Source organism: Medicago truncatula, chromosome 4, assembly GCF_003473485.1.
Source record: "Medicago truncatula cultivar Jemalong A17 chromosome 4, MtrunA17r5.0-ANR, whole genome shotgun sequence".
In the NCBI taxonomy this organism is placed as follows: Eukaryota; Viridiplantae; Streptophyta; class Magnoliopsida; order Fabales; family Fabaceae; genus Medicago; species Medicago truncatula.
Window position 1 is genome coordinate 51,326,051 of NC_053045.1, and position 23,523 is coordinate 51,349,573.

Here is a 23,523-nt window from a genome sequence, read left to right on the forward strand (position 1 = left end):
ATTTGACTTGTGAGTATACGCTTACGCGGAACAAAATTTCAATTTTGCACGTTTCAGTTGAAAAATCAAAATAAATTTAAACGATTTCGAAATGCTATGAAACTTTACAAATCCCTTTTATGTATTTTTATAGATGTCTTTGCAAATAATGAGCTCAAAATTTGATTTATAGATCGAGATTTCTGTTGTTTTGTTTTTTGAGCTTTTGACACTTTAAAAATTCATAATTAATTTGTCGTTTGTCGAAAATTTATAATTTTTTTGTTAAAGCCATATTTTAACGTTCTTAACTCGCCGCTGGAAAATCATGAAAAAATTCAATCTCTCAGTTGCTTTTTTGGACTTCGCGTATATTACGGGTTATAAATAATAAAAATCTCGAATTACATGGTCAGAATACATGTTATTTAATTACAGGGTCAATTTTCAGACTTCACGTATATTACGTGGTTAATTTAAATTAATAACCCTATTTTAAATTGTCCTTTTGTTGATAAAATGATAAACTTCATTTATTTTGATTTTTTTTAGGTAAAATAAAAAAAAAAATCGATTTATGACTGTTTATATATTATGTCACATGTGAATTTACGATTAATTTTTCGCCCAGGCTCCATAAATTTCCTGGCTCCGCCACTGCTTGTAAGTGTGTCGATTATGTTTAAGATTGCAATTAGAAAATCTAAAAATAATCTTAATTAGCTTCAATTTACACTAAAATTACAGATCATTGGTAATCTTCATCCTCTAGGCACACTCCCACATTGTTCTCTTCGAGACGTATCAATCATATATGACGACATAATATTGTTGCAGTTTGGACAAAGACAAACACCAACTCTAGTGGTTTCATCAACAGATGTAATAATGGAAATCATGAGATCTCATGATCTAGCCTCACTACTCCAAAAAATGCTTTAATAGTTTATTTTAAAAAAGCACTATTAAAGTGCAACATGAAGGCTCTATAACAGCGCTTTTAGGACAAAGTTCGTTTAAGGCTCGAATACATGACACTATAATAGCACTTTTAGGAAGAGCATGAAAATGAGAAAAACACAAGAAGGAGGGGTTGAAATGTGTTGGTTTTTTCAAAAAAAATTTAAGTGTTTATAAAAATAGTTCAAAGTCTCATCAAAAGCAGAGTTCTTACCAGAGTCTGAAATAGAGTTATACAATGAAATTAAATTAAACACATACAGATAGGAGAGAAAGAATTGACACAAGCAAATTATACTAGTTCCTCTCACAGATCGAGAGTAGTCCAATCAACTTGCACTTCCAAAGAATTTTCACTATAATCTCCCAAATTACAATTTTCTCAAACACACAAGTAAAAGACTTCCTTTTCTCATTCACACAAGGAAGATACTTGTACAATCAAAGTTTAACAAATAGAAGAGATCATGATTTACAATTGATATACAATCATAGTTGTAAGAAGTTTAAGTTCAAATGACTTCTGATACTTAAGAAATTCTAAAATATAAAAGTTTGTAAAAATTTATCTAAGTGTTTATGTGATATATACTTTGACAAAGTAATGAAACTTGTTAAATGATAGAAGTCTAGTGTGTTTCTTCAGTTTCTCATGTCCTTATATAGGAGAGAACGAGAGAGCCATTGTTGAAGAAGTGCCAACACATCAGTTTAGCTCTTAAGAAGCTTGATCAGAAATATTGAGATTTTGCCTCAAATGGATAATTTCGTCGAGTAGTTATTCGAAATTCTTTTGCTTCTAATAGAATGATCCGTTACATTCTCTTTGTGCTTGAATTTTCTTTGTTCGTTTCTACACGTGATCACAAGAAGACAAATAATACTACTCTGGATCTGATAGTGACGTGCTTCTATTGGAGACTCAATCATATTTTCCAATAAAAAATCATGAGAAATTCCTAGACACCATCCATATCCTAATACAAAACAGATTGAAGAAGGCCTAGTTTTAATTCGTAATGATAGATGCTTCGGTGGAATTATCGTGTGGTTGATGATAGATGTTTTAGAGGACTTGTAAGCCGATCAAGTTTGAGAGAGATGAGAAACTAACTTGCAACTTGCAATTGACACGTTGACAACACGTCACTCCCGAAAAGTTTCCGGCACCCGTAATCACGATAACAAGCATTTCCTAAAAGAGAAATGATATTTGTACAACCAATTTCTAACAACTTTTGGACAACTTTCTCTCTCATACTCATATTACATTCTTATTATCTCTCTCCCTTTTTCTCTCTCTATTGATTTTGACCAATCAAAATAGAGAAAAACAAAGTTGTCATAAAAATTGTTTAAAAAAGATGTACAAATATCACTACTCTTCCCAAAAAACATATAAGGTTTAAAGCCGGTTATTAATTACATAATCCCGATATACATTCTTGCGATACAAAGTGGTTTGTTAAATCAATGTTAAAAACAAATATTTACTTTCAACTGAATTTAAAAATGTAATTCAAAACTGTCCAAAACCAGAATTGAAAATTGGTTTAAAATCCACTTTCTACACTAATGAAACCAATAACCACATACCTAAACATATGATATTTTTATTTTATAAATTTAAGAAGATGGAGAATAACACTTCATATAACTCTTATGCATCCAGCACACAAGAAAACTTTGACCTTACAAAGAGAAAATAATTAAAGTTACAACAATGTAGACAATCACTTTGACCACGAAACACTTGGAATTGAATTGAAGTAAATTAAAATAAAAATGATATTGGTTTGAGTTGAAGTGGTTCTTTCTTTGTAAGAGCCATTCCAAATATCTCACTCATATCTATATCTTGTTCACCTTCATTTGTTTCAGGTAGTTTCCAATCGAACCAATAAAGAAGGTTAGCAATCACATATTCAACAACAGCTGTTGCAAAATTATATCCAGGACACCCCCTTCTCCCAAAACCAAATGGGATAAACTGAAAATGTTGACCTTTAAAATCAACTTGGTTATGTTCAAACCTCTCTGGCTTGAACTCTTCAGGGTTTTCCCAATATTTAGGGTCTCTTTGTATTGTCCATGCATTAAAATATACCGTTGTTTTTGCAGGAATGTCGTATCCTTTTAGTTTCACGCTAGATATTGTTTCTCGAGGAACCAAAAGAGGAAGAGATGGATGTAATCTCATAGTTTCTTTCACTACACACTTTAAATAATGCATTTGATTGATGTCATTTTCTTCTACTTTTGATTTATTGCCTACAACTCTTCTTACTTCTTCTTGTGCTTTCTTCATTATGGTAGGATGTTTCATGAGCTCTGAAACTGCCCATTCTAATGTTGTTGCGGTTGTGTCCGTTCCACCCACAAACATGTTCTAAAAATAGTGAAGAATTAATTTTTACTTTGATGAAACATTTTAATGCATGATTGAACCCCTTGCAAAGGGATGAAATAAAATTATTAAAGGTAGTAATAAATACATCTATAATCTGCTAACCATGTAATATATCATTTGGAAAACTCAATAGACATATTATAGGATAACAAAGTTGCATAAGGATAAATATGATAGATAGAGTAGAGATTTATGTAAGGTCTTGTCTTATCCTATATCACGTTTTTAATCTACACCTAATAATTAAAAAAATTAGATAGCATGTATTATTCTTCTTCTTTTAATAATATATATATTCTAACATATTCAAGAGATGTCAGTTTAATGGTAACAAAATACAGTGTAACCTCAAACAACAAAGTTTAAATTCCACACGATACAATTTTAATTAAAAATGGTTTTTAGTGTCATAGTTTATTTTTGTAGATCGACAAAATAACAACAGTCATCGAAAATTGTCACACATAAATTAAGGAGTTGGGATTGATTCTTACCCTGATCATGACGTTTGACGTAACAATTTCGATATATTTAAGACTTGTGAACTCGTTAGTCTCATAGTTATTATATATATATATATATATATGCGTGTGTGGAAAAAAAATTAAGAAGATAAAAGAGAGAAAAGTACCCCTAGAATCCCTTTGATATCATTATTGGAGAGCCGAAAGCCAAGCATGCCATCATCCTTTTGGAGTTGAAGGAGAATATCAATGAACCCTTTATTCTTGATTTCATCATTTCCTGTCTTTTTTATTTGCAAACGCTCTTCAATCACCTCATCAAACAAACCATCAATTGCTCGAAAAGTGTCATTAATTTTTCCAATTTTTCCACTAAGAACATCAATCCAACCAAACAAAAGGAAGTAATCTCCAACAACAAATTCTGAAAGATGATGCATGACTTTCCTTGCTATTTCTTTTACCCTATTGTCACTATCTCCTCCATATTTCCTTCCAAGAGAGCATGCACAAATAATATTGTTTGTAGTTTCAGTAAGCAACTTACTTAAATTCACACATGCATCATTTGAGCTAGCTTCACGTAGTTTACTCACCAATTCCTCAACTACTTCTTTTCTAATTTGATGAAATGATTGTACACTTTTCATGCTCAAAAGTTCTAGGACACATATTTTTCTTTTTTGTCTCCAATTTTCTCCATAATGTGTAAAACCAACATCCGTTCCTCCATAAAATATGATTTTTGAAGCTATAGTTTGGGCTCGGTTCGAAAAAGCTAGATCATGGTTATTCATGATTTCCATGGCTATATCTGCTGATGAAATCACTAAAGTTTGTCTTTGTCCTAATTGCAATAACATTATGTTTCCATATTTGTGTGATAGGTTTCGAAGAGAACGGTATGGAAGTGTGCCTAGCTGATGAAGATTACCGATGATCGGAAGTTTCGGTGGAGACGGAGGCTGATTTATATTGGTTTTGGATTTTCTAATTGCAAACTTAAACACAATCAGCACACTTACTAGGAAGAAAAGAGATAGAGAAAAGGGTGAAGAAAGAGCTCCTTTAATTTGTTCATGTGACCATATTTTGAGAACCATTGTTTGTCCAAACACATCTTGGAGTGAGAGTCACACACTACATATATATAGCATATGAGGTATAAGGGCGATAGAATGATATCATTTAATTCCTAAGGCATTACATAATTATCATTATTATTATTTTTTGGTAAAAACATGATTATCATTATTAAATCTTTTAACTATTGTTTCGTAATTATTCAATTTTATTTTTCAATATGGACGTCCATTACTCTAAATTAATTATAAAAGTAATTTATTTCTTAAAAATAGTTCTTTGCTTTCGCTAAATCTCAAACAAATTCAACGTGAACCTTTCGCCCCCACTCTTTCCTCATCGTAAATAACCACGTTGCAAAATAAAATAGGAAAATGCTAACAAGTGTTCTTAGATATTGTTTAAATTCAAAGTGAACCTTTTGCCCCCACTTTCCCTCATCATAATTTTTACATAGAAATTTGTGTAAGTATTACTTTTAAACGTGTTTGACTTATGTTTTTAAGATAAAGTTTCTTTTAATGGATTCCTTAAACAATGTTCTTAGGACACTTGTTAGCATAACCCAATAAAATAAAACAAACAACATGTGCAACCATTTGAAAAGTTTGATTTGGAGTGATGTCTACCAACTTTGTTTGCGACAATAATTACTTAAAAACTTACACACAAATGAGAAATTCTGGATTTGAACTTGACTCACGATATTTGTTAGTTAAGTTAAGATTTATGGATGTAATACACTTTCTGTAATGATGTGTTATATGCCATATCTTGTCTTGATTGTAAAAGAAGAAGAAATTCACCTTAAAGATGAATAAGTGGGGTGTCCGGGGTTCGAACCCCGACCCCTGAATATATTGTGCATTATCCCTTAGCAAATGAGCTAAGCTCATGGGAACTATGATTCCTTTTTTCTATCAGAGGCTTAACACAAGAAAAAAAACAATGTGAAGGAGTGCCGATTAATGCTGACATGCTTGAAATTCTAAACGTTCGATCTATATTTTCTATTAATTTTAAATTAAATGGTCGTGTGTCTATGTATGTGTGCAATTTCTACCTTCCCACAGTATGTCATTCTAGCCAAAATATATATTTTTTCTTTTTATTTTATACGTTACATTATCAATAAAGTATTAATGCATTTTTTCGATATACCCTTTACTAATTATTACTCTTGTTTTTTTCAACTCTTTTAATTTAATTTTCATTTACTATTAATGGAATTTACTTTGTCCATTAATAAAAGTTATTTTGTAAAATAACTCATAATTAATTAATAAAGCATATTTTCTTAGTAAATTTACTCGTCGAACAATTAATATAACATGTAGTATGCAATTAGGCAGTCTTATTGATGGAGGAAGTTACCCAACATACACAACGATTCCTGCACTTGCAAGGTCAGTATTCAACAGTTCGGATTGAGTGGAAAGTACCAAATAGAGGAAGTGTTAAATGTATGTAATACAGACGGGGATGTTATAGCTTGCAATCATAACATTCCATGTCGTGGAGTTTTTAGAGATGAATTAAGTGCATGGTTAGGTGGTTTTGGCCGGAATATCGGGTTTTATTTCGTGCTCATGTCAAGACTTCGGGATATATACTATGCTCTTCAACTTGCTTCGGATAAAGGATATCAAACGCTTTCTATTGAACGTGACTCAGGTACTACGGTATCCTTTTTCCAGCCCAAAAAGTAAAGAGCTTATGGCATACAACAAGAATTTATATTTATTTCCTTTGAAAAAGACTAACGAGGTTCGAATAAGCAAGATACAAATCAAATATTTTTTATTTTACCTATGTCAATCCCGTAGAATATAAATTATCATTCAAAAAGGAACATTTTAGTGTTTTATTGCATCAAAAGATGTTATTGTAGATGTCTCTCTAAGATAACGTTATGGTACGTAAAGGGCAATTGTATAGAATTGATCAATTAATTATTAGGCAAATTTTATGGTACACCTAATATATTTGAGTGTATTGGTATATTCGCTCTTTAAATTAATAGTTAAATGAGTTGTTTTTTGAAGAAAAATATTATTTTTTATCATCTATAATTATAATAACTAAATCTTATTCATCAAAAATGTCAACGAAATAAAATTAATTTTATTTTGAATTTTTTTTCACTCATAATTGAGAATATTGATTATTTTTTATGATAATATATAAAAAAATTATTATGATTCTTATAAATAATGAAATGATTTTTTTTCTTATGAATTGATGTTTTATAAAATATAAATATTAATAAATAACTATTTATTTCATAAAAATGATCGTTAATTTATAAAATTATGAAGTAGGAGTACAACTGATACACCTCACTTTATGAGTGTACGGTAAAAATTCCCATTAATTTATCCCTTACAATTTTGTACAAACTAGTTTGAGATAATATATTAAGGGATAAATTAATATTTTTCAGAGCAGGTGCTATTCACAACGAAGCATTGCTTCGTGAAATCCAACGAATGCCACGTGGTCAATTTTTAAAGGAAGAGAAGGCTTAAAGTTCCACTATTATAGGAAAACATGGAGTGTGGACAGTGGTTGAAGTTTGACTCACCAATAAAAATCATTCGCTAGGAATTCACGAGACTTCTTATCGGCAGAACAAGCATTTCTGTATTTTTTAACAGAGATGGACAAAAAATCAAGAATTGAACTGAACAAAAAAAAAAACTGAACCATTATTAACGGTTCTAAAACTGAATTGAAACAGTTCAGTTCGATTCAAAACAGTTCAGTTCGGTTTGGTAACTAAACTTCAATTTCATTTGTTCTTTTTCATATTTTTTCAAAGGTATCAATAATAACAGTTCAGTTCGGTTTAAAACAGTTCAGTTCGATTCGAAATGCAAACAGTTCAGTTCAGTTATTTTAAATTTAGCAAACAGTTCAGTTCCGTTTTCATTCCGAACTGAACCATACCCCACCTCTATTTTTTAATAGTTTTTTTACGAACCTCGCTATATGGTACGAGAGCTTTGTGCACACGAATTGCACCATATGTGAAATTATCTCCCAATTGTGCTAGCTTACATTTTTTTTTTAAAATAAAAGACAAGCTAAGATAAAACAAACATTTTAAGAAGTGTACTTGTATCGGTGTGTGCCGCATGTATACACTCACCGTTTGACACACTAGTGGAGATGCATCATGCAAGCCAAAGTGATTTGAAAAGGCACCCCCAAAAGATAAAAGTGTTTTTTATTTCTCAAATTCTCATAAACAATCATCTAAGGGATACTATACTGGTTATTTAGGTTCAGTAAAAAATTCAAAGAGACTTATTTACAACAACAAAAAATACATTCGTGCCTTCCCCACGAATTTGTTCTCGTGTACTTTAGCTTTTTCCTTTTTTTACGGACCCAACTTAATGATTTATTAATAATTTTGATGTTGGGTAGCAAGTCGCAAGTTAGGAACTACTCTTTTCAAAAGAAAAAACAATCAAAATGATCTAGTGGTATACGTTCTTATTTCGTCACATTATATTAAAACCTTTTCCAACTTAGTAGGTCTACGATTCAAGCTAACAGCTAGCATTATTTGAAAAAGAAAGTAGGTTAGGTTGTTTGAAAACGAATGTTTCCTGCCCTTATTTGGGTCACGTTATACTCAAACCTTTTTCAACTTAGTGTCTCTTTTGGATTTGTGTTTTGCAGCATCAAATACGAGTTTCAACCACAAAACGCGATTTGGGTCAAATCTTAGATGTTTGGATAACTAGCAAAATAGAATCCCTAAAATGTGATTCTAGCCCCAGACAGCAGACGCGAGTTGATAAAAAGCTACAATTTCAAGATTTTGTGTTTGCTACTATACGTTGCTGAGTGATTTTCAAACGGCAAACGTGATTCAGCTGCGTTTTCTTCATTGTTGCTTGCTACAATACGTTTGAGAGGTCAAGGAAGCAAGATCAGGCTTCTCATGTTGTTGCTTCAGAAAAGAAAGAGATCCGAACAAGCCCCATTCAAATTTTTATTTATTTTTTGTGACAAACCCATTTGATTATCTTTTACTTGTACTTAAATTTGACAATATTTTTATTTTAGGAGAATGCTAACGAGTATCCTTAGGGCTTGTTCTTAAATAAAATATATTCTTTTTTTTATGGAGAGTGCAATATGTTTCTTTTTTTAATTAAAAGAGTAGTCCCTAACTTGTTCTACATTGTTGAAAGCTAGATCCACATGAGATGTGTAATGTATAGCTAAAAAAACGCCAATCACTATCTGAATTACTAAACAAATACTAGCTAACGAACTGAAGCCCCACTAATAACTAAGATTGCTCGGGTTTAATTGCAGTTTTTATCCCTCTATTTTTACCATTTTGCAAAATTGGTCCTCATATTTTAAAATTCGACAGTTTTGGTTCCTCTATCTAATATTTTGTCTAAAATATGATGATGTAACATGTTTTAAATGAAGTTTTTAAGGGAATTTTCTTACGATTTCATCGATGTTTATATTTTCTCATATTCAGATCATATACCACAACATTTAAAACCTATCACATCACCTTTTTTAGTTAAAAAAAATATGATGGAGGGACCATAACTGTCTAATTATAAAATAGGGGGATCAATTCCACAAAAGATGAAAATAGGGGGACCAGAGTTACAATTAAACCAATATGAAAGTCCATACTCAAATTTCAATTCAAAAGGGATTAAAACTGCATTCTTCTAGGAGTTCACTATGAAGATTGAAAGTTGTTCATATTTTCACACAAGATGAAAGTGGTATTGTGTTCATTATGGTCCCTAACCAATATGGAAGTCCCACTTAATAATCCATATGTTGTGACAAACAACTCAAACACATCATCATCGTTAACACAAGTTTAACTAGACATGGCAACAGGGTAGATCGGGGGCGGGTTTGAGTATCCCCGTCTCCTCCCTCGTTTACATGCACCCGCCCCCGTCCCCAAACCATATTGGGGGTAAAATTTGAACACCCAACCCCGCCCCCACCCTTCACCTGCGAAAACTTTATTTTTTATAAAATATTTAAAAAATGCATATTTTACATTTTTCATAGCAACAAAAACACAATAATTATATTAATAATTATTTATCTAATAAATGTTTTTTAAAAGAGAAAAATAATTATAATAAATATGTTTCTAAAGAGTAATAATATATTAAAATAGGTTGGTGCTTAAGAAAATAAGATTATAAAATTTAATAAAGAAAATTAAAAAAAGCGGTTGCGGGGCGGGGGTGGGAGCGGGGAGGGCGTAAGCATCCCCACATCCGGCCCCACCCCCATACTAAAACTCCAAATTTTCCCCACACCCGCACCCAGTTAAATTGGCTTTTCCCCGTTAAATTCGGGGCGGGGGCAGTCGGGTCTGACGGGGGTGGGGTTTGTTGCCATGTCTAAGTTTAACGGTGACATCTTTAGAGGAGTTTTTACAATTTTCATTAATCCAAGGATGTATCCGACACGAATGTCCCGAGTATACTCGAAGAAAACGAATTGTGACTATGTTAGGTCTTGGGTGCATTGCAACTTTCCTATAAGAGTATAATGGTGGAACCTCTAAAAACGCAATAATAGATGGTGGGTATAGAAAAAGGGAAGGAAAAAAAGGTACACTTTGTGAGGTAAGTTTTCTCGTGATCCATCACCTTCCCCTTTTGGGCCTAACATTGATTCCATGACTTTTCAGCAAAAGTACTTTTTCTTATTCTCAACCCCACTCTTTAACACTTATCATTATTTTGTTCCTATAATAATTAATAATAACAATATTTATTACAAGTCCTTCTTTCTCTATTTTCGCTCCATTTCAACTCATTTTTGCACCAGTTTTACCACCATGGCTACAACTACTCTATTTCCACTCTCCATCAACCCAAACCATGTTCTTAAACCAAAACGTTTCATTCTTCAACCAAACCAACCTCTATTCAAATCTCTCAAATCCAAAACCTCCATTTCCTGCTCCGCTGTTGCTTTTCCAAAAACCACCAACCCTGTCGCTCCTTTGAAACTCCTCGGTCTTGCGGAGGAGTTTCGATCATTACAGGAGCCAGCAGACCGAATGAAGCGGCTACTACACTACGCAGAGCTAACACCACCGATGGAGGAGACAGCGCGTGTTGACAGGAACCGAGTCATGGGGTGTACGGCTAGAGTGTGGGTGGAGGTGAAGATCGACGGTGAAGGGAAGGTGAGATTAACGGCGGATAGTGATTCGGAGATCACGAAAGGTTTTTGTGCGTGTTTGGTTTGGGTGCTTGATGGGTTGGAACCGGAAGAGGTTGTGAAAGTGAGTACTGAGGATTTGGTTGGTCTTAATGTTGGTTTACCAGGAACTGGTCGTTCTAGGGTGAATACGTGGCATAATGTTCTTGTTACTATGCAAAAAAAGACGAAACAATTGGTTGCTGAGAGAGAAGGGAAGCTGAAGTTTGAGCCTTTTCCGTCTTTGATTGTTACTGATGATGGTGTTGTTCCTAAGGGTAGTTATGCTGAAGCCCAGGTTATTACTGTCTTTTATTCGGTGAAAGTTTCATAACGTTTGAAGCACATACAAAGGACACAAGACACGACATCGATGCACCGACACCGATAATAATTTAAGAAAATGACACAGTTTAATATGATCATATGTGTTGGTGTCGTGTCGGTGTCAGACACAATATGTAACCGACACCGACATACGTCTAATCTAACAAATATATATATGCTTTATTGGTTATATCTAAGAATATCGACATTTACAAGTTAAACCTGACCTAATCGACTAGGAGAATCCTTTTGGTACTTAGAGTCTCTATTGGCAAAATTATTTTAAGATTTAAATTCATTACAAAGTAATTAAATTTAAAAATTAAACATGTATTAGGTCACCAAAACTTCAAACTCTAGGATTCGGAAGTTTGGTGGTGTTCTATTATTGTTATCATTTGGGAAAGTCTTACTAACAAGTGCACGATATATGTTAAAAGACTAAAATATGGTTTTAGTCCCTGCAAATATGTTTCGTTTTGGTTTTAGTCCCTGTAAAAAAAAAATTGTTTTTGGTCCCTGCAAATTTTTTTGTTTTTTAAAATAGTCGTTGACCCCATTTTTATGATGATTTGCATACGTGGCACATAATGAATGAACCCATTTTTGTAGTTTTTGGTCTCTGCAAAATATTTTGTTTTTTAAAAAGGTTCCTAACAAAAAAAATTGCAGGGATCAAAAACAATTTTTTTTTTACAGGAACTAAAACCAAAACGAAACATATTTGCCGGAATTAAAACCATATTTTAGCCATATTAAAATAACAAAATTAATTACAAGAATGTTTGTATCTCAAAAAAAATAAAATTACAAGAATGTTTTATTTATATTGTTGTTGGTCTAGTGATTAACACATACATGAAGGAGAGTGTGGAGGCCCGAGATCAAACAAGGGCCAAATACAGGAATGTTGTTTTGGAAAAAAAACAAATCTTTAATTGTCGATGAATACACCATTGTGAAGACCGAAGACTACTTTTATTTTTGTTTTATTCTTTAGCCTATGCTATGAGGTCACTTGTTAGCTTAGGATATTAGTGGTGGGTTGTTTGTTTGTGGCGGCTATAAGTCACTTTATATAGAATCTTTCTTAAAAAGGGAAATATTAGTGGTGTCCCTTTCTGTTACACCTTGCAAGAATTTGATGCTTATTTATTTAAATTAAAAAAAAAAAAAAAATCTGATGCTTATTTTTAACAATACTTTCCAGTGTTTTAACAAATTAAGACTTTGTCCTGTTATAGTAGAGATAGGTGATTTTTCTGTTTTTATCATGATTGTGAGTGCTTACTTTGTAGAGGCATATACTTGGCACATTCCTAATGGTCCTTTTACTTCAATATTTTGCACACACAAATTTTGTATTGAAAGTTCCACTATATCTAAAGCCAAGGCATATTTGGTGGGATCCAGTTTGTTGAGAAGTGGCATATTGCATGAGTGGTCCTCACTTTACTTTTCAATTTTGTAGGATACTAGGATGAGTTAGACCAAACTCAAAACTCAAACTTTCTAAGGTATTATTTGAGCCTATCTAAAATCTGTTGGGTTATCTGTTGTCTGTCACGCTCGAGGTGTCCACATAATTTGTGGGGAGTATGTTAAAAAATCTCTCATGATATGCATACATACATCTTGAAAAATGTGTTTATGGGTGGTGGCTAGTCTTATCTCCTCACCTTATAAGTCAATTTTGTACGATTGAGTTAGACTTCATCCAAATTCTAAGATAGTTTAAGCATTTCTTTTTTCCATACTTACACACAAAAGACAATGATCCCATTATATTAATCAAGGATGATAAAGAAATGGGTAGTAGTATTTATTAACGTTGCAGATAGTAGATTAGTAGTAACATTTTTCTGTATTTATATTTAGACGAACTTAAATTTAGAAAAATATGTCTGTGTTTTTTTATTTTACTTTATTTATGCAAGTAGTTTTTTTACTTCAAAACAAAGTTTACTTCACATCTTGATGAATGGAATGGATCATGAACATGACAAGAAATCTCATAATTTCATGGAATCTGAACCTGAAAGTATTAAACTTCTAATTTCTGTCTAGCTTTCCTGTAGGCAAAATACTTGTTCCCTGATGAGTTAAAAGTTGGTGAACTAGTCAATGTGCTGAAGGAGAAGAAAATTGGTGTTGTTGCACATTTTTACATGGATCCTGAAGTCCAAGGCATTTTAACAGCTGCTCAGAAGCAGTGGCCTCATATCCATATATCTGATTCACTGGTCATGGCAGATTCAGCAGTCGAAATGGCAAAAGCTGGATGCAAATTCATAACAGTGCTGGGTGTGGACTTCATGTCGGAAAATGTGCGCGCCATCCTTGATCAAGCTGGTTTTAACGAGGTATGTCTTTCTCATACCTGTCCTTTCGCAAAAAATATGATGGCATGTGGAGGCCTGTCTTGAAGACACATGCTAATGTATCTTGTATGAAGCATGTCATACCTTCTGTAATACACTAGATTAGCAGAATTTGGTATTTGTGATATTTGTTAATCCTTGGTTGTTAATTTTCTTCTGATGATTATTTGCAGGTTGACGTGTATAGAATGTCGGATGAGCTTATTGGATGTTCTCTGGCTGATGCTGCAGCTACCTCTACTTATATGGAGTATCTTGAGCCAGCTTCTAAGTCTACTTCTTTGCATGTCATATACATTAACACTAAGTTAGAGACAAAGGCATATGCACATGAGCTTGTGCCGACAATAACCTGTACTTCATCAAATGTTATCCAGACTATTCTACAAGTTAGTTAGATGCAAACTTTTCTGTATTCCTCTTTGTCCTTGTATTTGTCGTATGAGTACATCACGCGATGACCGCAACAAAGCTAGTTTTAGTGCTTCTTTCTTAAAATGATATATTTATCTCCTTTTATGCAGGCATTTGCTCAAGTGCCTGATTTGAGCATATGGTATGGGCCTGATTCTTACATGGGGGCAAATATCGTAGAATTGTTCCAACAGATGACAGTAATGACCGACGAAGAGGTTGCTGCGATACATCCTGAGCACAATGTAGACTCTATTAAATCATTACTACCACGACTCCACTATTTTCAGGTAAGGTCTTTAAGATGTTTTAAAAAGCAAATGAAGAACTTAGAATTCACATTATTTGCAATCCGATGTGCTGCATTTATGTGGTTTTCTTGTATTCACCATTTTGGGATGCTAGTTTGGTGTGAATCCATTTTTCCTATTATTTTTTCTACATGAAGACCATTTTATTCAATGCATAGTGTTTCAAGAGTTAGCTTCTCAATATGTCATTGTTATATGCTCCTTTTGGTGCCAGGATGGATCATGCATTGTTCATCATCTTTTTGGCAATGAAGTTGTGGAGAAGATAAAAGAAATGTATTGTGATGCATTCCTTACTGCCCATCTTGAGGTACCTGGAGAGATGTTTTCATTGGCAATGGAAGCAAAGAGAAGGGGGATGGGAGTAGTAGGCTCCACCTCGAATATTTTGGACTTCATAAAAGACAGGGTTCAAGAATCGTTGGACAGAAACATCGATGATCATCTCCAATTTGTTTTAGGAACAGAATCTGGGATGATTACTGCAATTGTCGCAGCAGTTCGAAGTTTGTTAGAGCCTGCAAAGTCCTCTTCTCAAGGAGCAAAAGTTACTGTTGAAATAGTTTTTCCAGTTTCGTCAGAGTCAATTTCGACAACAACCCCGAGTCTAAATCCAGTTGAAGTCGGTGATATCATACTTCATGTTGTACCAGGAGTAGCTAGCGGGGAGGGTTGTTCCATTCATGGTGGCTGTGCTTCTTGTCCATACATGAAGGTAGGTTTTGACATTCGGTTTAGATATAGTTAGCTAAATTTATAATCAACTTAGGTCAGTTTGGATTCACTTATTTGAACATATCTACTAGTAATTCACTTGTGAGACTATTTGAAAGAGCTTATAACATGTCCATACGATGTTTTCAACATATTTCCATAAGCTCTTGGATAGCTTATGAAATCAGTTTATAGCTTATATAAAAACAGTTTGACTGTATTTTATCTTTTGTTATAAAAATACCTTATGTTTAAACACTTATATGGTAAATGCTTATGCTATAATCGTTTACTTAAATTGTTTATCCAAATTCCAAACGGGCCTTTAATTTGCTCAGCAATAGAGCGGCAAGATCTTGATCTACCGTTGGACTAATGTTGTTATCTGATTGTTTCTCTAACCTTTCTTTCAGATGAATTCTCTTAGCTCACTCCTAACAGTTTGCAGTCACCTACCCGACAAAGAAAATGTGATATCTGCATACAAAGCAGAGCGATTCAAGTTGCAGACTCCAAATGGCCAATCCGTGGCAGACGTAGGATGTGAACCAATTTTGCACATGAGGAACTTTCAGGTTAGTTTCTTGGTATAATTCTTTTGCATACTATTGACATGAGTCTATTGTACTTTTAATTAACCTTTTGGTACTTGCACAGGCTACTAAAAAGCTTCCTGAGAAGCTGGTTGATCAGATTCTTCACACCTAAGACAGTGGAAAATTGGTGTGATAAACTATTCTGGTTGATCAGATTCTTCATCCCAGAGAAGCTGGTTGTTTAGATTGTTTCAGAGAAATAATGTTATATATGCAGACAGAAATATATGCTGCTCTATTGTGAGTAATTCCAAGTTGCAACAAACGATAGGTAATAGTTACCACGATCAGATTTTGTTGTATGGTAGTTTTTCTTAGTATAGGAAACTTATAATATTGATTATTAATATCATAAAACATACTTAGTTCGGTATCAGATATAGAGAAATTAATGATATAGCAGCATTTTGGGATTATACCACACTTTGAAAAAATTGAAATAAAATGAAATTTACACAACTCTAGGCTTAGGGCTTTTTGTATTTTATTTGTAAGCTTAGGGCCTTTGTATTGTAGCGAGAAATGTTTGGACAATTGCTCCTTAGGCACCCAAGAAAGCCGAACGGCCGTTTGAGAACACTTTTTTAAATCCGATGAACTGATTTAAAAAGTGTCTCAACCAATCTCAAAAATGTCGAACGGTGGTTAACTAACGTTTGGAGGGTGCTTGAAAGCATCACAAGGTGCCTAAAGAGTGATCGTCAAATGTTTGTCACCCTTGTGTATAAGGCATGGGAGCAATAGTTTCTCACAATCTTTTATTTTTTTTTTAAGGATTAGTTTCTCACAATATCAGTCCCATCTTTTTTTCGTTCATTCATAAAACCTTAATTAAAAGTGTGTTTGAAATTTGAATGGGTAGTTGGCAATTCTAAAAAAAGTTAGCATTTTAGACATCTTCAATTGAATTCTCTTCAATTCTAGTTTTCTTTTTTATTTTTATTTGGATGAAGTGTATAATGAAAAGTGATCTAAAATGAGAAAGTTCAAAAGATTTGGGACAAAGTTGAAACGTGTAAATAAGGATCATTTGATAAATTTGCAATTTTCTAGATATCAATCTGTGAACTGATCAAGTTTAAAATTTTAGGGGGGAATGTACCTATCGAATAAGCTAATATGTTGAATGTAATGCAATTGAAAAATGTAAACTGAATTAATTGATACTCCTTCGGACTCCGTCTTATTATATGTCCCATTTAAGTATTACGCGGTTATTAATAAAATGATTAATAATGTTGATTTTAATGGTAAAAGAATGTATCATGTATTTCTTTTAATTAGCAAAATTTTATCAAAAATCAGATCTCTGCACGCGGACGGAGACCGGTGATATAAAATGTACAAACTAAAGGCGTTGTATATAGGCGAAACACCCGAAAACAAAACCCAACAAAGACACCCATGTGATCAACACACATAAGGACAACACCCACCAAAATAAACATCACCCCCTAAAACTGACTCCTCCTATACTTACCGACCATTGAAAAAAATGACATCTATAACTACTCACCTCAAAAGAACACCCTTGTAAAAGAGAAACAAGTCATCATCACCAACACCGAGTCACCTCTGAAGAACTCATTTTCTAAAGATCAATCAGCTTCCACCACCGCGCAACCTCCGATCCACTGAAAGAACACCAAAAAACCTCGAAATCAAACTTGAACCAAAGAACCGAATTAGTAGATTGATTTTAGATGATTGAAATACAATAAATAATTGCATGTTGGTAAAAAAGAATTATAAATGTTGTATTAGTATTATAAAATTGACAAATAACTTGAGAAAAAAAAAGACTAAGATAACATTTATTTTTTGTGGTCGGGGTTTGAACTCCGAACCTTGCATATTTTATGCATTGTCCATATCAACTGAGCTAAGCTCACGAGGACGGACAAAGATAACATCTAATTTAAGAGGAAGGGAGTAATAAAATAATAATATAAAAGTAAAGTTATAATATTCGTCAATTAACACAATAAGCATGTAAAAACGGGTGCGGTTATGGTGCATAAGGAAATCCTTATGTACCCTGCATAAATCCAGAAATGGTTTTGGAGTACAACTCACATAAACCATTTCCATAGCAAAATGGTTTTGGCATAATTGGGCTGGGATTTATGTAGAGTGCTGGAAACCATTAAGACTGTGTTTGGTAACACAAAAATGCTAGCTTATAGCTTGTTGGATTAGCTTATAAGCTCGTTAGATGAAAACGTGGCGTGTTTGGTAACAAGCTTTTTTCATGAGTTTATAGCGTTTTTTGAAAAGCTATTTCAAGTAGTTTTTTAGCTTATAGCCGGTAGCTTTTTATATTTTCTTCCAACTTTAACCCTACTAATTTAAATTAATTATTTTTTTAATTAAACAACTACTCATGTTCATCTTTATAACCGCCCCATTTTTTCCTTTTAAAAAAATGCCACGTTATTTTTTTTTTTTAACGAGCACTTTACACACACACACACACATATATATATATATATATATATATGTGTGTGTATTTTTTAAGGAAATACTTTATATTTTGCTATAACTAACCTGCCGTACACCATACAGAAAATAACTAGCCTATTTTTTTTTAAAGGAAAAAATAACTAGTCTTTTGTACGTTGTAAAATTTTATATATTCTAGCTCACATTTTGTTTCCACCTTTCTCTTATTTTTGGGATTCATAAAGCAGAGATCAAAATTGTCGGTGAATTTTTTTTTTAGGATTAAAGGTCGAAGAATTTTTTTATGGAGACTAAGACCAAAAGTTTGAATATTTATAGGGACCAAAAACATATTAACTATAATTAAAAATATTAAAAAATAAATACATTACAAAAAAATGTGTGTGTCCATATGTATATTAAAAAAAAAAACATGTCCTTTTATGTCATTTTATACCTATCAGCCACTTCAACAACTAATTTTACCAAACACATTATTTTTAATAAGCAAGTTTTTCAGCTAATAAGCTATCAGCTATCAGTCACCAGCTATCAGCTAGCTTATAGCTTATTTTTACCAAACAGAGTCTAAGTACATCTAATGGTTTTAGAGTACAACTCAAAAAAATCATTTCTGAATTTATGCAGGGTGCATAAGGATTTCCGTATGCACCATAACCGCAGCCTATAAAAACGAGAAGGAAAAAAAAATTATAAGTTCTTTTTTCACAAGAGAAATGCTTGTTGTCACGAGAAGATGCCCTTGAAACAAAAATTCATTGGTTAGTCTAAGAATGAGAAAACTTCCTAAGCTCGTGACAAAAAAAATCATCTGAAATTCTTTAACAACAAAATAAAAAATAATGTGAAAAAACTCCAATTAATTTAAATAGAGTTGGGTTCACTTGAGATAAAACTCTCAATATCTTCTAGAAAAATTTCTGCTGCACAAAATCAGTTACCTTTTTTTCTGACTGAACTGTAGCCTATGTTTGTTCTAACTTCCAACGGCCTATATTAATTCAAATTCCAGTTGTAATATACTTTTTCTTCGTAAAAAAATAACAGACCAAATATAGGGTATATTTTTAGTTAAAACATCGAAACCAGAAGGTGTAGTGCAGTAACAGAAAACAAAAGATATCTGATCTGGTAGGGTGAGTTCGAAGGTCAATTGTCAACGTGGTTACCTTAGAACACGTGGCGTTAAGTTAAAGAAAAGGTAAACAGTGTCATTCCCGTGTTTTTGACAACTAGAAAAAAAAAAAAAAAAAAACAAATTTTATTCGTTTCGATTTTGCATTACATTAACGTAGAGAATTCTCAAAAACACATTTGAGTCTATTTCTTGTTTTGTTTCCCACAGAGTTAGGAGTTCCCGATCTACCTTAATTCCCACTAATCAATCCCTGCATTCTACGTAATCATTCTTTTTTAATAATTTCAACCATTGCTGTTACAATTTTACATTCTTATCATCACAAGTAAGACCCTCCATCTCCCTCTCTCTTATTCATGTTTGTAACAAAATCATTATTTATTTTTTGTTTGTGTCTTTCAATTCCATAATAACTATTGATATTTGAATATAACTGTTGTAACAAATAAATTTTTATAGGTTATTAAGGTTATTTGTTCTTGTTATCCCCTGTTTTGAAAAATTCAATTTTGTGATTCAAAATAATTTGCTTGAAATAAAGTGATCTTCAAAACCTGTTACATTTCCAAGTCTCATGATGTGTAACTTGTGTTACATCTATGTAGCACCCATTGTTGATCTAATCACGTTTGTATCGACATGATACTGATATGCATCTAATAACTATCAATTAATTTATTTTCTCAAATTATCATCCGTGTCAGTGTTCATATCCGTGTTTCACAGGGTTAGCCCTATGCATGTGTAGTTAGTTAGTGCTATTGCAACACATGGCCTCAGATTTAGTAGTGGGGCTTCAAATTTCATAATATGACTTTTTACCTTACTTACAAGGATGACTATTTTTTAGAAAAGGCCATCAAATTTGATTGGGACAACCCTAATGTTTCATAGTGTTACATTGATGTATATTTTTTTGCATTGAATGTACATGGAAAAGTCCTATTTTGATGACGTTTGTTACATTTCCAATAGGTGATCTGCTTGTGGAAATTAGGTACAAACACCATGGGTTCAGAAAGTTGTTTAGAAAATGCACATGATGATCACAAACAACCTCTCTTTTCATTTGGATTAATATCTGATGTTCAATATAGTGATATTCCTGATGGACGTTCATTCCTTGGTGTTCCTCGTTACTATAGGCATAGCATTGATGTGTTACAAAGAGCAGTTCAAAATTGGAACAATCATCAAAAACACAAATTTGTGATAAATTTAGGAGATATTGTTGATGGGTTTTGTCCAAAAGACCAATCTTTTAACACTGTAAAAAAGATTGTCGATGAATTTGACAAATTCGATGGACAAGTATATCATTTAATTGGAAATCACTGTCTATACAATCTACCTCGCGAAAAGTTACTTCCGTTGTTGAAGATTCATAGCCTTGAAGGTTATGCTTACTACGAATTTTCTCCCGTCCCGGAATATAGATTTGTAGTTCTTGATGGATATGATATAAGTGCAATTGGTTGGCCAAAAGATCATCATAAAACATCGGAGGCAATGAAATTTCTCAAAGAGAAGAATCCAAATGAAGATAAGAATAGTCCAACAGGTTTAGTTGGACTTGAAAGAAGGTTTCTCATGTTCAATGGAGGTATTGGAAAGAAACAAATAGAATGGTTGAATAATATTCTTCAAGAAGCAACAAAATTGAAACAAAAAGTTGTGGTTTGTTGTCATTTGTCTCTATATCCTGGTGCATCATCTAAGGAAGCATTGTTGTGGAATTATGATGAAGTGATAAATTTGATACATAGATATGATTGTGTGAAGGTTTGTTTCTCTGGTCATGATCATAAAGGTGGATATGCTATTGATTCTCATGGTATACATCATAGAGTTCTTGAAGCTGCATTGGAATGTCCTCCTGGTAGGGATGCATTTGGATATGTTGATGTTTATGATGACAGAATGTTACTTTATGGTACGGACAGAATGCTGAGTACAGACATGTATTTTAATAACCCTAAAGGGAATTTATTGTGATTATATATGTTTTATTTTGTCGGATACCTGTTATGTAAATCAATTTTTTCCCTTGCCTTTTGGACAGGATCAAGAGAGATAAATATGCAACAAGCATTTACATTGTCAAGAGAATTTTCCTCATAGTATGATTTTTCTTTGGATGCTTTATAGTATGATTTTTGCTTGTGAAAATTTTGATTGCTCATGTAAAACTAGTAGGATTCTACTTGAGATATTTTTAATAATAATATATAAATGAAATTGAATATTTGATTGCTTTCTACTTGATCTCTCAAGTTCAACCTACTTGGCAGGGTGATTCAGCTCTTTGCAAGCTAAAACTTGATCCTGAAACAAATTCTTTGACATTTTTATTATTTTTTTAGTTTTAATTTTAATACGTAGAAGTTATCTTAAACGTAGAAGAAACATTTTCCATTTTTAATTTAAGTCTATTGTACATTGTATTATACAAGTAAGAGTAACACTTTTTTAATAGTGTTCATTACACCTAATAAAATGAGGTGCCGGGCCCTAACCTATAAGTCCATGCTCCCACTCATACTACCCATATATATTGAATTATTTTATCATTCAATATATATCCAATTTCCTCATGTTATAAGTTTTGGTGGAGATCATGCTTCAAATGATGTGAAATTTGATTAACTAATTAATCAACACGGATTTGAAACTTACTTTGAAAGGTGAAAAACATGATCCTCGAGATTTATTCATGGTTATGAAATAAAGCATAAAACATTAAAAGTTATCTGCAATGAAGTTTCATTTTTTTTTTTTTGTTACAAGCCACGAAGTTTCCTATGTCACTCAAATTCAATCACTGCTTTGGTGACTTTCCCTTCCTCTTTTCAATATAGAAGAACACACCTAGGGACACAACCGAGAAAGCACTGAAGACAACGGAGCAGATATCAAGTGTCGCGTGGCGGCCACTGATTGCATTGATCTCAAACAAGTTGGTACTCTTACCCGCGTTCGTGGTTTGGCCATAAGCCACTTCCTTATCGTTGGAATCAAATGCATAGGCGCGTACAAAGTACGTTGCCTGAGGCACGTCGCGCTGAATCAACCACTCGAAGGTTTGGACCGTTTTGTTGGAAGCATTGTATGGCATGGCTAACATTTTGTGTTGGCAAGTTTTGTCCCTAGAGAGTTCATCCTCTGTCTTTCTCCAAGCGCGGTCTTTTTGGCTTATGGCCGCGTAGCACAACTTCAGCTTTATGGTTTTGTATGAAGAGTCTGTTCCAGCTGGGAAGGTCTTGTTTAGAGCCCATGTCCCACTGATTTTGTCTACTCCAGATAACAGAACTGCATAGATATTTCATAGCAAAATTGAGTTTATATTTAAGGAGTATTTAACATCATGACTTATATAAAATTATAATTAAATACGCCAATACAAAAGGTGCAAAATCTTATTGTTACAATTACCTTGTCCATGCTTAGGGGAAGCTGTGACATCAAGGGTTCTTTTCAAGGAAGAAAAGAGATCCTTTCCATAACAAAGTTCAGATAAACAGCATAGAAGAAGTGATGCTACCACAAGCTTGTGTGCTGCCATAGTTACTTATAAAGAAAAGTCAACTTGGTGAAAAGGAGTAGACTTGAGAGAAAAGCCAAAATTGGAATGATATTATGAGAAGAATCTGAATGGAGATGCACTCATTCTAAAGCATTATATATAAGGCAAAATCCAAATAAAATAGTATAAATCTATATAAGTCAAAAGGCCCAAATGCCCAAAATATAGTCTAAAAAATAATGGACGGAAGAAGCAAGTTGTAGACAGTATAGCCCTTGAACATATAGAAGGGTCATCCTATTCAAATCCAACGCAAGCTTATTGGACTGATGGATATAGTTTAGTTTAATTTATGGATTAGTACAGGTTAATTTGGCAACTGTTTATTTTAATATTCCTTTAATTGTGACACTAAGGTCCGTATGATAATTTTTTGTCGAGAAAGAAAAATAAAGTTCCCCTAAAAAAAAGAATAAAATTAAAACTGTTATTGTGTTTGTATTTTCTTCTTCTGCTCAATAGCTTGAAGTTTTTC

At 33.0% G+C, this 23,523-nt stretch overlaps 4 protein-coding genes across 4 annotated transcripts; 2 read left to right on the forward strand and 2 right to left on the reverse strand.

Moving 5' to 3' along the window:
- Positions 1–2,532: 2,532 nt before the first annotated feature.
- LOC25493696 (cytochrome P450 71A1) lies at positions 2,533–4,931 on the reverse strand. Its single transcript, XM_013602275.3, has 2 exons — positions 3,981–4,931; positions 2,533–3,328 (listed from the first exon to the last, which is right to left on the reverse strand). Exons 1-2 carry the CDS (start codon positions 4,914–4,916, stop codon positions 2,714–2,716), a joined length of 1,551 nt encoding a protein of 516 aa, XP_013457729.1. The 5' UTR covers positions 4,917–4,931; the 3' UTR covers positions 2,533–2,713.
- Positions 4,932–10,656: 5,725 nt separating this feature from the next.
- LOC25493697 (quinolinate synthase, chloroplastic) lies at positions 10,657–16,323 on the forward strand. The gene is made up of 7 exons (XM_013602276.3): positions 10,657–11,419; positions 13,527–13,811; positions 14,003–14,218; positions 14,354–14,533; positions 14,769–15,269; positions 15,682–15,843; positions 15,926–16,323. The coding sequence occupies exons 1-7, from the start codon at positions 10,754–10,756 to the stop codon at positions 15,974–15,976; spliced, it is 2,061 nt and encodes a 686-aa protein (XP_013457730.1). The 5' UTR covers positions 10,657–10,753; the 3' UTR covers positions 15,977–16,323.
- A 3,277-nt stretch (positions 16,324–19,600) lies between these two features.
- Positions 19,601–21,583, forward strand: LOC25493698 (manganese-dependent ADP-ribose/CDP-alcohol diphosphatase). Its single transcript, XM_013602277.3, has 2 exons — positions 19,601–19,790; positions 20,441–21,583. Exon 2 carries the CDS (start codon positions 20,474–20,476, stop codon positions 21,458–21,460), a length of 987 nt encoding a protein of 328 aa, XP_013457731.1. The 5' UTR covers positions 19,601–19,790; positions 20,441–20,473; the 3' UTR covers positions 21,461–21,583.
- A 546-nt stretch (positions 21,584–22,129) lies between these two features.
- Positions 22,130–23,118, reverse strand: LOC25493699 (high-affinity nitrate transporter 3.1). The gene is made up of 2 exons (XM_013602278.3): positions 22,898–23,118; positions 22,130–22,774 (listed from the first exon to the last, which is right to left on the reverse strand). Exons 1-2 carry the CDS (start codon positions 23,025–23,027, stop codon positions 22,284–22,286), a joined length of 621 nt encoding a protein of 206 aa, XP_013457732.1. The 5' UTR covers positions 23,028–23,118; the 3' UTR covers positions 22,130–22,283.
- Between the last annotated feature and the right edge of the window lie 405 nt (positions 23,119–23,523).